The sequence below is a fragment of the Solanum pennellii genome, chromosome 12, assembly GCF_001406875.1.
Source record: "Solanum pennellii chromosome 12, SPENNV200".
NCBI lineage: Eukaryota > Viridiplantae > Streptophyta > Magnoliopsida > Solanales > Solanaceae > Solanum > Solanum pennellii.
Genome location: NC_028648.1, coordinates 82660092 through 82674251, shown reverse-complemented (window position 1 = coordinate 82674251; position 14160 = coordinate 82660092). Strand labels below are relative to the sequence as shown.

At 32.4% G+C, this 14160-nt stretch overlaps 2 protein-coding genes and 1 pseudogene across 3 annotated transcripts in view; 1 reads left to right on the top strand and 2 right to left on the bottom strand.

Annotated features, from left to right (window-relative positions):
* Positions 1 to 1560: 1560 nt before the first annotated feature.
* LOC107007444 (glucosidase 2 subunit beta) lies at positions 1561 to 10828 on the bottom strand. Of its 2 annotated transcripts, XM_015206070.2 has the most exons (16): positions 10407 to 10828; positions 10024 to 10146; positions 9155 to 9250; positions 8426 to 8665; positions 6694 to 6890; positions 5817 to 5930; positions 5657 to 5722; positions 3834 to 4194; positions 3654 to 3758; positions 3464 to 3565; positions 3296 to 3353; positions 3112 to 3180; positions 2381 to 2468; positions 2228 to 2289; positions 2075 to 2126; positions 1561 to 1966 (listed from the first exon to the last, which is right to left on the bottom strand). In XM_015206070.2, the coding sequence occupies exons 1-16, from the start codon at positions 10516 to 10518 to the stop codon at positions 1904 to 1906; spliced, it is 1908 nt and encodes a 635-aa protein (XP_015061556.1). In that variant the 5' UTR covers positions 10519 to 10828; the 3' UTR covers positions 1561 to 1903. The 2 variants fall into 2 exon arrangements, with proteins under 2 accessions (XP_015061556.1, XP_027769434.1); XM_027913633.1 differs by lacking the exon at positions 3654 to 3758 and having other exon boundaries at positions 10407 to 10779.
* A 971-nt stretch (positions 10829 to 11799) lies between these two features.
* LOC114075378 lies at positions 11800 to 14025 on the top strand (annotated as a pseudogene).
* The window catches only part of LOC107005313 (photosystem II 5 kDa protein, chloroplastic-like), an 852-nt gene continuing 580 nt past the window's right edge, over positions 13889 to 14160 (bottom strand). Inside the window, exon 2 of the mRNA XM_015203874.2 lies at positions 13889 to 14160. This exon is cut by the window's right edge and continues 14 nt beyond it. Coding sequence (XP_015059360.1) covers positions 14042 to 14160 — 119 coding nt within the window. The 3' untranslated portion in view covers positions 13889 to 14041.

Below are 14160 nucleotides of genomic sequence, written 5' to 3'. Positions count from 1 at the left end.
TATATATATATATATATATATATATATAAGAAAACATTAGACCGGCCTACGTGGCACCACCACAAACCAGAATTCCCTTTTAAATTTATTTATTTTCAAAACTAGCCTTCCCTTTCAAGAAAAATTGTGACTTTTATGAAGAGTTGTGATTTTAATGAAGATTTGTGACTTTTATGAAAAGTTGTAACTTTTATGAATAGTTACGACTATTATGAAGAGTTGTGACTTTTATGAAAAGTTGTAACTTTTATAAAGAGTTGCAACTTTTATATCAAAAGTTGCAACTTTTCTGAAAAGTTGTGACTTTTATGAAGAATTGCGACTTTTATAAAAATTGTGACTTTTATGAGAGGTTGTGACCTTTCCAAATGGTTGCAACTTTTCCAAAGAGTTGTGATCTTTCCGATAAGGCACAATAAATATTTATTCACACTACCCTCTGTTATCTATAAATAGAGGGATTTGCTGCCACTATTATTTGAAGGTTTTTTCCGTTGGATAGTTGAATTCAATTACATTGATTAAGCTTCTTATGAAGTTTGCTTCATTCCTAAAAGTTTTCATCCTCCTATTTCATGGAGCTGAATCGTTACTATAAGTCGTAGTGATTCATGTAAGTATGACAACTCCTTTTGCTATTTTAGTGACTTTTTTCTTTTAACTTTGTTAAAAGTTACACAGAAGATGATTGAAAATTGATCTTCTCTTTTGTCCCTTTCTACAGGTTTCTTCGTATAAACAAAGAAAATTGATTTCAATTGCAATGTCACGTTACTACTCTTGCACCTTTAATTCCACAACTCATAACGTTGTTAAAAAGGTTGAATTTATTACATTTGGTTTTTTAGTAAACAAAACTTTTATTTCTGCCAATATTGTAGTTCTTTTTTTTTGCTATAGAGGAATCGAATTGAAATACATTAATTAAACCTCTTCTGAACCTTTTTCATTCCTCATTTTCCATGAAACTTAATTATTTACTGTAGGTCATATTATCGAATAATCATATGTAAGTTTAATAAAATAGTTCAATCCCGTGCAAAGTACGAATAATTTACCTAATTTTTATTATATTTTAATATGGTGTAGAGACAGATTAAATGGTAATCCAACTTTGAAGTTTAGAGTTTTCTATTTTCAATATATATATGTGTGTGTTTTAGTTTGACAGTTTTAAGAGTATAATTAATAGCTAAATATCCAAAAGCCTTAAAGGACATATTTAACTAATTTATTTAAAACAAAATAAGAAAGAATAACAAAAAGTTAAGAAATAAATAGTCTTCTAGGAGCTAGCTAAAAATAGTGGGAAAACAATAACATTATCAAATATTTTATAGAATTTATGAAATATTTCTTACTTTTATGTGCTCATATTAGAATATGACCATATAAACTTTTCACTATCTAAATAAATTTGACCTATAATATTTATTGAGCTCATTGCAACTTTTCAATTTCTTCAGACTTTTTGGAGTAAGAAAATATTTTTTATAGGTGAATAAAATTTGCATTAATTGATAACTTAGGAAATTTGCAATGATATAATTAACTAAGAAATATTTAAGAGTTGGACTTTTAATTCTACATTACATAAATAAAATATCATATTAAATTAAATTTACTATTTGATTTGATTATAATTTAACATAAAAGAAAATGATAATTTAACTTCGAAGTTTGGAGCTATCCACTTTTAGTATAATATGATATGATTGGCAACAACATCGCAAAAATATAAATGGGGTATGACTTCAAAAATGTTGATACTGTTCTTGAGAAAATATATCAATGGATCACTTTGCCCATTTTTGCTTCCCTTGAGGTGCAAGTATCCTGTGGAATTAGTCGAGATCACAGTTCATCATGGTCACAGTTCCCAAGCCAGGCCTAACCAGAGAGGTCACAGTTCATCATGGTCTTGTGGTTGCTCCTTATTCATCATATCTAGTTTATCTTGTAGTTCCTATCACATTTATTTCATCATAAGTAGACAATCTCAATAGGAGTTAAGTATTTGTTACAAGGATTGTGTGGGTGGGTGGGGAGCCAATATAGAGGTTCAGAAGAGCACCTTCAGTTTTTCTTCCAGACAGAGTGCTGGTGTAGAGAAAAATGCTAAATATCTGCCATAACAAACTACCAAGTCAGATTAAAGTGTACAAGAATCCACTAAACACATAAAGCATGCAAAATACTGTGTACACAAACACAGGTAAATGCTTACTCGCAGCGGCTCGGTTCATCTATATCAGTTACCTCATTTTTCAGACCACACCTTAATTTTACCTGTACAAATGAAAAACAATTTAGAGAGCAAAAGAGGAATATAAAGAATGTTGCAGATACAAAGACAATCACATTAGTCAGGTATCCTCACCTTTAAACTTCTATTTGGCCCATTCCAGCAATGGTCGCCGTTTGTAAATTGCATAGTTCTGTAGGAATCCTCAAATTTATCCCAGTTCCTTTGATGACACATGAGAGAAAGAAAAAAAGAAGGTATAATGAGTTCTGAACTTACAACATTCAGGCAGAAAAATAAAGATCTAGAAGAGAAACCAGCCCATAATTTTACATGTCAAACCTAGAACTATGTGAACTGAGAAAACCCCCCAAGGGACAGTAGCAACTGGCCCTTGGTTCTAAACTCGATTGATATTAGCCCCCACCCCTATTCACTTGTCCGTAGTAAGATTTGAACCCGTTCACATGCAGCTAATCTACACATCAACAAGCACGTGTTGCACTCTTACAACTAGACTAAACCCCCTACCCTTATCCAAAGTTTGAACTTGTGACGTGCAATTAATCTAACACATCATGCATTGTGCTCTTACCACAAGACCAATGTCATAGAAATTGTGTTTCACTAGACCAGCTTTATGTATAAGCTGTCTCTTACATTACCTAATCAAATTGCAGAAACTATATGATAGGTCTGCCATGAATATCTTTACTTAAGAGAGGAAAACAAAGTGCAGAAACTCTGAATAGTAGAAGTATTGCAGTACAAGTCATGCTTGCCTACTACTTCAGAGACAATCAACTACAATTTACTCTGCAGAAGGACTCAGATAATGCAGATGCTTAAGATGTTAAAGAACCTACCCCAAACGAGTTGTGCTGTAGCCCTCAACTTGGGTAGCTTCTTTGAAAGGGCAAATCTTGTATGTGTACCTTAAGTAAAAACATTTGTTAGTGTCTGCTAAAGAATTATAACTTATTACATATATTCCTAAAAAGTAAAACGTTAACAAAACTTAGGTTAACAAGACAATGGAAGATTTATCACTTGTTCTCCTTGCTCTCAAAACATTGTCCATGGAATGAATAGAATTCCTTCTCCGGTCCTGCAATAGAACTAGTGGCTCAGCAATAAACATTACAAAATCATTCACCTTCTTAGTGAAGGTAAGTTATAGAAGAATGCTAGTAAAGACAAACACATGAACTTCTGTACCAAAATCATGTTTCAACTTTTGCTTCAAGCTGGATAGCCTTGATTCGACTTTTGTCAACTTAGCACTTGCCTCATCGTACTCTTTGCGTATCCGGTCAGCATCTATGGGAGCAAAAACAAAACAACATCCATCATTTTCCTTTTCATTAGAAATAAAGAGCAGAAAATTGGATGGAACCTCAGTTACTACCAGATATGTTCACTGGAGTTTGGAACAAATTGACAGACCGAAAAATTCTCTTTATAGTTTGTTGTATCTTCTCCGTCCAGGAAGGACTAGTTGTGGTGGTAGTATCTGGATAATTAAAATACATATTAAAAAATTACTAGCTGTAGGCATCAAATGCAATAGGATTGCTTTCCAGCATACCTGCAAAATCAGAATCATCATCAGACTCGGACTTGTATGAAGAACTTGAATCATGGTCCTCTCCAACAGAATCTTCAACGTGGTCCTCATTGTCATCATCGTCATACTTGTGTTCATCATCGTCATACTTGTGTTCATCATCGTCATCATACTTGCGGTCATCAGCATCAGAATCATATCCATGATACTCCTCTTCATGGGTATCAGATGGCACCTCATCATGGTTATCATGGTTACCATCTGTACCAGCCCCAACTGACACAGTTTCCTGTTCACTCTTTTTTCCTAACCAACGAGAACCAATAACACGTCCTAACTCTTCCTTTGACAGTGACTCAATATTTTCAGCAGCATCTTTCTCCTAAAAACATAAAAATGAGTCACAAGGGTAAGGTTGTTAACACCATTGAACAAAATCTGCAACCATTATCTGCATGCCACCTTAGTAGTAGACAAGGCAGCAATACATGCACACTGAAATTAGGTCCTTCCTATGCACTATGATTTTGTACAAACAATTACTCCAAAGCTAGGAAAATCAAATTATACAATCCTACTCCTGCGCCCCTCAATCCCAAATCTACTACTTAGTCAGGCCCTAAACTACTTTCAGTGCTATGTGTCCATTAGTGACAAGTTCCGTAAGTTTTTAGCCCTTTGCACATGAAGTACCAATATATAACCACAATCAAGCATGATAGCGAGCAGGCTTCCACTTTTTGTGCCCTGCTTCAAAGTAATGTGCCTTTGGATAGTACTAAAACCTGTCTCTGCGTAGTAGATATATAGTGGCTTGATCATCTGTCAACTATGTATAAGAGTGTATTTTCTGTTATTTCAATGATGAAATGTGGTTATTACATTCATTTCTCTAATAATTGAACTTCAACTTTCCAGTTTCAAGTTATGCTCAAAGAAGGTCAAGTTACACATTTCAATTCTTTATGATGACAAGATCTTCAATGCAAGTGGAAAGATATTTAGCTCAGCCAGAGTATCATGAGGAGGTTAAGACGGTATCCTTAGGAACCTTGACCTGAAGTAAAACTACTAGTGTACTTCTATAGTTAAAAAGAAAGATCTTGAGACCCAAGTTCCATCTAAGGGAAAGTTCTAGCCTCCCAACAAAAAGTAGAAACCTGCTGGTGGGGTGAACTGGTTATACAAATTCTTTTTCATGCGCATGCTTTCACAAACTGCTAAAAGTTTGTTAATGGTAGTAGATCTTGCTATAGGTAATGGTAAAAAGTACTGTTTTGCATTTAAGTGCAGTATCCTCCCTGAGAGCAAGAATTTGAAAGATCTGAGATGATAGATCTATTATTCCAACTAGACCGCACCAGCCATCTTCAGAATGCAGCCGCTTTGTGTATCGGTGGGAAATGGTATCTATCTATTCCATGTGTTGGTACACACGAAACAAGCATAAAAGAAAAGAGAATAGACCTCATTTCCATTTCCTCGTTTTTTATGCATCTAATTCCTAACTCAGAGAATCAAAAGATGTTTTGCATGTAAGCAAGTTATTTAGGAATACACACTAAAAGAATGGCCTCCACGCTGTGGCACCACAATTTCATTCAAATACCATCTTTTTCCTAGCACTTCACCGCATATTGGATATTAGCATTATAGCTCATTACTTAATTGACAAAAAAAATACACTGTTTCTGGAGAAACTTATCAGGAGCAAGGATTTCATATTAGAATAAAAGAAATTCGGACAAGCTAATTGAAATAATAAGTACGTAGCTCACAACATACCCAAAAACAGTGAAGATAGATATAGAGCAAGAATGATAGCTTTAAATCAATAAATGTACCTCATTTCTGCTACTAACATCAGCTTTATTGTTGTTGGTGGACGACTCCTCTTTTACCTCAGGATGCTATACAAAATGAGATTATGGTTAATCATGATAAACCAAATACTTTTTACAGTATCATATGGGAAGGAACTTGGGCTTCTCAAAGACAACAAACCTGAGAAGAATCCTCGGGCGCCTGCTCTACCTCATCAACCGGAAACTCATCCTTCACGGAATGGTCACCGTGTTGTTCTTCATCCGCAGCTTTGTCATGGCCTTCTACGATATCCTGATATAAATATATAACATAATTACTAGATTAAGCAGCGAAATGCATAAAGGAGACTTATTCTTTTTGACCCAAATAAAAAAACATACAAGAGACTTTACAGCACTAACTTGTAGATAATATATAATGTTGGAACACGAACATTTAAAGTCAGTTCCATATTTTCTAATAGACCATATTTTCTATTATGCTCAAGGGCATTATTATCTCCAGAAGAGCGCACAATTATATTCTCTTGGAAGTGAAAATTATAATATCAAAACAAAAGTAGTAATTCTCCTGCAGCCAAATTCGCACATCTCACAATGTGTTGCAAAATTTTATAAACATACCTAGTGTAATCCCATAAGTGGGGTCTAGGGAAAACTTTATCAATTTTCCTAATCCTTTTCTAAGCCTGGGGAAAATTTGTAACCCACCTACTAATAAGCATTTCTTTGGAAGAATCAAGTAAGACCGTAAGGGTACCAAGTTTTATACCCATGAAAAATCATACTTTCTAGAATCATAAAGAGCTTTTGATATATTGGGCATCTAACAAAGTCCAAAAACAATGGTCAATTTAGCGTGCAACAAAGATGTGGAGAATCAAATGCGCAAAAACATGTGAAGGGAAAAAAGGAGTCAGCAGACCAGAACTCTTTCCCCAAGTTCCACATGTTCCACTATCTACTTCTATAAGATATTCTGATATCCTTGCCTACTATAGTGTGTGCTTAACATCATCTATAAGGTAACAACCATAAACGTAAAAATAATTAACCTTTAAGGGAGGAGAGTCTTCCAGGAGGCCAATTTTATCGTGGATGTCACTCTTCCCAGCTTCTTCATGAACTTCAGTTTTCTCCTCAACTTTGCTTGCCTCAAGCTTAGCATCATCAGCTTCCTTTCGTTCCTTCTCTTCCTTTTCTCTCTTTAACCGTTCTTCCTCCTCAACCTTCTCTATTTGTTCTTTTTTGTCTAGATCAAGAAAAGTGAAAACTTATGAGAAATTATTAGAAGCAAATTGTTGGAACCTTGCTAGAAGAGAATCAGATATTAGCGCGTGAAAATCTCATAAACTACACAAACGTTGGACTTTTCACATGTCATTGTAGAAAATGAACAACAAGAAAAGTGACAAGGATAACACTAACTAGTCTAGAAGGTTGCTCTACTTGGCATAGGTGAAAATACCTTACTGAATTCTTCATCAAAAAAGAAAATACCTTATTGAATTCACCGTTATCAAAAGCGCAAAAAAGCTCTAAGATCCGTTGGGGGCTTTAGGCGCAAAGCGCAAATAAAGGGTGGGCTTTAAAGAAAAAAGGCGAAAAGGGAGAATATAATACAAATATATATGTTTAGTCCAAGACTTATAATTATAAACATGAACTACACATTTTTTACCAAAGAAATTGAAAAAAATTAATAATATAATGAAATATCAATTGTTTAGTGTCACTTCTTCATAAGAGGCTCATTGGCAAGGAAAAGTTTGCCTTAGAACTTTGATGACTACACTGAAGCGCACATAAAGCAAGGCGAAGCGCTCAACATGTTTTGAGCCTCGCTTCAGGGCTTAAGCGCGCTTAAAGCGCGCCTTTGATAACACTGATTGAATTATAACAGCCTTCTAGTTTCTACAAGGTCTCAGATCAGGTAGCTTTTAAGCATCTACTCAGAATATTCCCTATAAATTAACAAGTAAGTTATGTATAACAATACAATCTGAGTTTTATAAAGTGGAGTAGCCTTATGGAGAGGTACTATATATACCAGAGTAAGTTCTTGGAAACGAATGGGGACGACCTATTGGGCTATGCATTTCCGCCACATTTAGTATCTCTTCCCATCAAAAGGAACCAGTTGTTAATTATACAGGGAGCAGAGAGCGTGAATTGTATAGGACCACATATTCAGGAACATTGCAAGATTGCAGGATGGTTTAATATCTTCCAGACTTGCTTGAGCTCTTATTCAGGGAAAAGATCTCAATGGCGGGCAGAGACTATTGAAAGAGGCTGGAAACAGAAATGATTACTTCACAGTAAGATCGTCCTATTAGAGAGTTTGAGAAGGGGAGACAATGACGTTCCTTATACTTCCTGTGGATTCATGAAGCACCGAAGAAGGAATGTTTCTTTGCTAGGCTGACAGTACAACAACGAAAAACCCATTATAGTCCCACAAGGGCTAGGCTGGCAGTATGGAGGCAATTCTTTTTAGCATGGATTCCGAAAAAAACTTGTTGATCGTAAACAAAAAAATGATTCTACAAGTTAGGAGTGCCAAGCATAAAAAGAGGAAATGTAGGAAATGAGGTTCATTCTTTTTCCTACTTATGCTTGTTTCATTTGTACCATGGACATAGAAAATAGTGATATCAGAACTCAGAAGGAACCATTTTGCAAGAGGTATGCAAAGCGACCCCAATCTGGAGTACTTGTTTTGTTGATAAATCAGGGATGATAATCCTCTCATGTACAATCTTACTTGAGGGGGAAAGAACTTACCCTGAAGCTGCTCAACCCTCCCTTTAAGTATCTTCTGCTCATTTTTCAGCTTAGAGACTTCAGTTTCCTCTTTTGCTATTGCAAGTTTAGCTTCTTCAATCTCCTTCTTCCTTATAGTTATACCTTCCTGAAATGTTGCAATTTTTTTCTTCAATTTATCTCTAGCTACTCTGCCGACCTCCCAACATGTATTTGGGCACTTAACTTTACCATCATGCTCATCACTCCCATCGCAACAATCTGCTCATTTTGTGCCATTAAGATAAGTTACTAGTTTAGAAAAGTAAACCAGCAATATTAAGAAACATGAAATATACATCAATATGATTTTATAGACAGGAAAAGACTGTCAGCAATGATCCAAAGGCAATGGAAATCATTCTACAGTGGCTATTTATGTAAGAAGTAATATCCTTTTTAATAATAAAACTTCATCTAAGAAGTAATATCCTATACTGACAATGAATTCTTCAAGAACTGAAACTTTATGAAACTTAGCTTGTCCTGGATTTGAATGATACGTGTTTTGCAAGATATTGTTGTTCTTTTCGTTTCTTTTTTGATAACCAGCTTTTAAAAAAAAAAAGAAAACACTTTCATATTAATGTCATTCAATATCTTTTTAGTTACTGTTAGAATGCACTATTTCAGATCAAACTAGGCACCGTGATGTAGAAAAAGATTCTAATCAGACGCTATACGGAAAGACAAGAATACAATGATTCATACCACAAATGCCATCATTCACCCTAGATGAGTATATGAAGAGAGGAGCATGCCCTGCATTTTTGCAATAAAACTTCCCGCTCGGACATGCCGAAGTTCCTGCAAACCAATCACCAAGGACAAACAACTTTCAAACACATGCACATATTATATTAATATATAAAAAGGAAGGCAAAATTGTTCGACCCAAGATGAAACTCTTAACATACTTTTTCCTACGTTGCACCGCAAATAAATCTTCATTTTCTAAAAGACTAGTTATTAGTATTTGAAGAGATGAGTCCAATAGGGCATAATGATATAGAGAATTCATATAGTCAAATCCAACTATGGTGTTGTAGACTTAAAATCAATAAACATGTCCATTTTTAGATAAGGTGGTTCACACAATTCGGTTGGATTTCAGAGCATGTAGAGATCCTACTTTCTAGTGGTTCCAGTCTAAGCACTACCACGAACAAAATATTTTTACATGTTTGGACTAATAAAGAATCAGGCTACCGCATGCAGGGGCAGAGGTAGAAGCCCAGCTACAAGTTTAAAACCAGTCATTAGCACTTGAAGTAGTTGTTCCAAAATCCACAATCCATAAAGTTGAAATTTTGGCTCCACCTCTGCCTACATTATGGAAGCTTTACAAAGCTAAACTAAATAAATTGAAGTGTCTCTCTAGTTGTTGCACAATTCAATAATAGTTTAATGATTGCAATGCACCAACAACAACATACTCAGTATAATCGTAGGTCTAGGGAGGAAAATGTGCACGCAAACCTTACCTCCACCTCCCAGAAATGCACCATAAATGCATAGTTTTGCAAAACACAATCGAGCAAGTAAGAAACTAGAGGACAATAGGGAAAATACACACAGACCTGGCTCATCAGACCCATCTGGACAGTCACAAAAATCATCATTGAGCTGAGCCTTGGTGAATTTCTTCGACCCATCTTTACAATTTATAGCACCAGATGATAAACCCTTGTAATAATTCTCATCTGCAATCAATCAAATGTTAACAAAATCACAAATGGGTCATCTGCACTTCCATCAAAACACCATAATTAACAAACATTTCTACAGAAAATTTCAAAATCACGAAATGGGTCAGCTTCACTTCCATCATAAAACCAAAAGCACAAAACCCCGAAATCACGAAATGGGTCATCAGCAATCCCGTTAAACACCAATATCCATCACTATTCTTAACGAAAAAAAATAAAATACAGAAATGAGTGTTCAACAAATGAATACGAACCTTCCGGGGCAATTCCGAGGTTGACTAAAGAAGGAAGAGATACAGATCTATCGATTGAAGATATGCAGAAGATACAAGAGAGTAAAAAAACGAATTGAAATCGTAATTCCATTTTCCTTCACCAAAATACGCAATTCGAAAACTAAATCTAAATCAGCATTAGTTTTCAATACACAGCAAAAATTGTATGAATCGAACGAGATTTGCACTGGCTAACTGATTGTATAGTGAGAAGAGTATGAAGCTTTGGGCCAATGAAGAGTATTTCTTAGAGTTGGTAATGGAGCTCGGCAGCCATTGGTGGAGTACTTTAACGATGGCGTTTTAACACTCTTCTCACTAATTTTATTTTTTTCTAACTCAAGCGTTCGAGCCGCAAACTAATCACTAATTTTTATATTATGATAGACTATTTATATTCATTTCCGAAATTATCATATGAAAAAATATGTGTACTAAGAATTTCTATAAAGATGATTGTATATCGTTATATATCGATAATATTGTAATTGTATGCTTTTATTGTTTGTTGATTATCACCAATCACGATTTTAATTATTACTCTAACCTCAACTACAATAATTATTCCCATTCATTAAAATGAATTGAACGAGAAGTGAAAATCTTATGTTTATGTAAAAGTGAAAAAAATAATGTATTTGTCATTTATTTCATTTAATTACTATCACCTAAAAAACTAAGTATCACGTTATATAAAGAAATAAAAACTAAACTCTACGTATGTAATGTTTTTAAACTACAATTAACCTATAAATTTGAATTTATTACTTAAATACTCGATAATATTAATTAAATATAATTATTATAAGCCAACGATCCATGAAATATATTTTTAGCAATAGGGCAGGACAGAAAAGAACTATAGAAATAGAGGGAAATATTCTTTTAAAAATTATTTTATTACGTATTTAAGTAATTTATTCATTTTTAATTTTGGAGTTGAAGGAAAATTGTTTTTTATAATCTCATAGCTTTTTTAATATAAATAAAATTTCTCTATTCACATAATAGATCTTTCTTTGTTGTATATTTCTATATATTGAAAATAATTAGCAAAATACATATTTATAATAATAAGAAACCAAATTAAACTACGCTAGAAAATCTAAATTAATAAATCTTAATCAAACAAAATTAAATTAATATTTTTAAAACAACAAATCTTAACAACTTATAATTCTAATTCGAATAGGTTACCTTTGTTTTACCTATAATATCAACTAAATTTGAAATCATAAAAGGATTAGGATATAATTTATTTTCTTTCTTCCAATATATGGTTCTTTGTTATAAAAATTACTTTTTATTTACCTCTACAAATAATTGCTCTCTTTCTTCTTCATAAATAATTTTGAAAATAATTATCGATATCATGGCAACTTATACTTTTGAGCATAGAGAATATTTAGAAGATGTAATTGAAAGTCAGGTATTACTAATCTCTAATTAATTAATTACCTCAATTTTCCAATAAGGTTTTCGACGTTTAATTAGGTTTTATAATGGATTAAATTTTATTACTTATAATAACTACATTTCTTCGTCACTATGATTATTTATCGTGTTATTGTTGTTTTATGATGTTTTTTATTGAATGTTTAAATATATAAATTATAATGTATCAGTTCTTCGTATATTATTTCGTTATTGTTATTATCTAACTATATCTTGAATATTATAACTATTTTTATAAATCCATAATTATATATTGACACGTTCATAATCTAAATCATATTTTTCTTTAATTTCTTATTCTTATTGATGATTATAATTATATCTATTGAATACTAATTTTTTCTCTTTTTTTTTTTATATGTAGGGTTTCTATGTGACAAACAATTATGGAAGGGAAATACCTTGTGGAATAGTAAAAATTGACGAAAAATCTGCAATTTTTGAAAAAGCAAAAAAAGCAGCTGTTTTTGCAGTTAATAAATACAATGAAAAAATGGAAGATTCATCAAAATTAAGAATATTGAAAATTATAAATCTTAATTTTGAACCTACTGCTGGTGCAATTTATTACATGACTTTATCAATTTTGGAAATAAGTTCTGGAAATATTTTTCATTATCAAGCTAAAATATGGGAAAAAATCAACTCTAGTTACAAAGTTGATATTTTTCAACTTGCTCCTTATGTGCCAAGAATCTCAGGTAATTAATTTCAGCTTTTTAGAATTATTTTTTCGATTTCATATGTTATTTTTGTTATTACTTATCATCTCTTTACATCTATCACTCTGGTACCTGATTTGGGATCTGATTATTTTGGATTAACATCTCGGACTTTGAGAGATAATATTGGCAGATTTAAAATTTCTTGAATATGAATGCATCACTTTAAAAAACGTCAATATCAAACCATATGCATTATTTAGTCTTCACATGCCCTATTTCTAAACTAAGTCGATTATATTCCTTATCCATAGTTTGAATCGAGAGTTTTGATTATTACTTGAATTTTCTTTTTATCTTACCATTATTATTTTTTTGTATTTGCAGAATATCAAGATTTCTCTATTAAGGTTAATAATTTGCAAGACTGGATGGATGAGAATTATCTATATTACAAGTGTTGCTATAGATATAAAAGGGTAAAAAAAAAAAATTTGAAAAAAAAATAATTATTCATATTGGTGTATATTATTTTCAAACTTGCAAGTATAAAAATAATCTTTTTTTCTAAATTTTTTTTTTGCAGCTTGTTTCTGTGGTGGTGATTAGAGATGAAGAAAATGGAGAACCATTGGGCTATGGTTTTATTAATTTTAATGAAAAATCATCAGCAATGGAATTTTTAGAGAGCAATAATGGAAAACAAATGCCAAATTCCAACCAAATTTATTCATTGGAGATTTGAGAAAAAATGGAGGTTTTTTTTTTTTTTTGAAATAGTGTATTATGCTTTTTATTAAAGGATTATTTTTTATATATATTAATCATTTATTAGTTTAATTAATGTAATATTTACACTTGGTCTATTAATATGGTATTTAGATGGCTATTAATTTTTGAATTGTTTCCAATAGTAACATGGTCTTTATTATTGATTGATTTCAAACAATTATAATAATCATATGGTATAGAAAAGTAAATTCCATAATAAATTTTATAACTAAATAAAAAAAATTTCATTGATAATCCAAATATCAATGGATTAGGATGAATTAGCAAAAAATTCAATTAACTACACGGACAAGCAAAGATATAATTAAGCCCTGAATCTACTTGAAAAGAAATTCAACTTCGTTGAGCAATGTCATATTTTCTAGATAGAAGAATAATCATAATAGACTTTATTTGAACAAGTATATCTAACTTTTCGTCTAGGTTTATTATAAAAAAACTAAATTTATGATTTTAAAAAAATCGATATGATAAATTAGTAATAAAGTTGGTACTAGTTATCACATAATTCTTTTGTTGTAATTATTATGAGTCTCGAATTGTGCACCAATATACACACATATACGTAGCAAAATTTGAATAGAAATACTAAATTTGCATGATAAAGTTTTACAATGTTTTATTTTTTTTCATTTTTTTCACATTAATTAAAACCATAGCATAATAAGTACAAGAAATGATTAAATAAACAAAACACTTGCCCTTCTAAGTTGCATTGCGGCAAATTCTAGCAGTAGGATTTGAGACACAAACTTGAAAGTACTTCTTCTTAGCCTCCGGTGAGCCGCGCTTCGGCTCATCGTCTGCCATGGCGGCCCCAGCCA

Bases quoted from the DNA above. Each gene is read 5' to 3' on its own strand.
- LOC107007444 (XM_015206070.2), bottom strand. From the start codon at position 10,518: ATGGAATTACGATTTCAATTCGTTTTTTTACTCTCTTGTATCTTCTGC. The intron at 3,181-3,295 runs GTGATAAATCTT...TTTTTACTTAAG, and splicing joins TTTGAGAGCAAGGAGAACAA to GTACACATACAAGATTTGCC. The intron at 1,967-2,074 runs GTGCTCTTCTGA...TAAATGTGATAG, and splicing joins GTCTGGAAGAAAAACTGAAG to GAACTACAAGATAAACTAGA.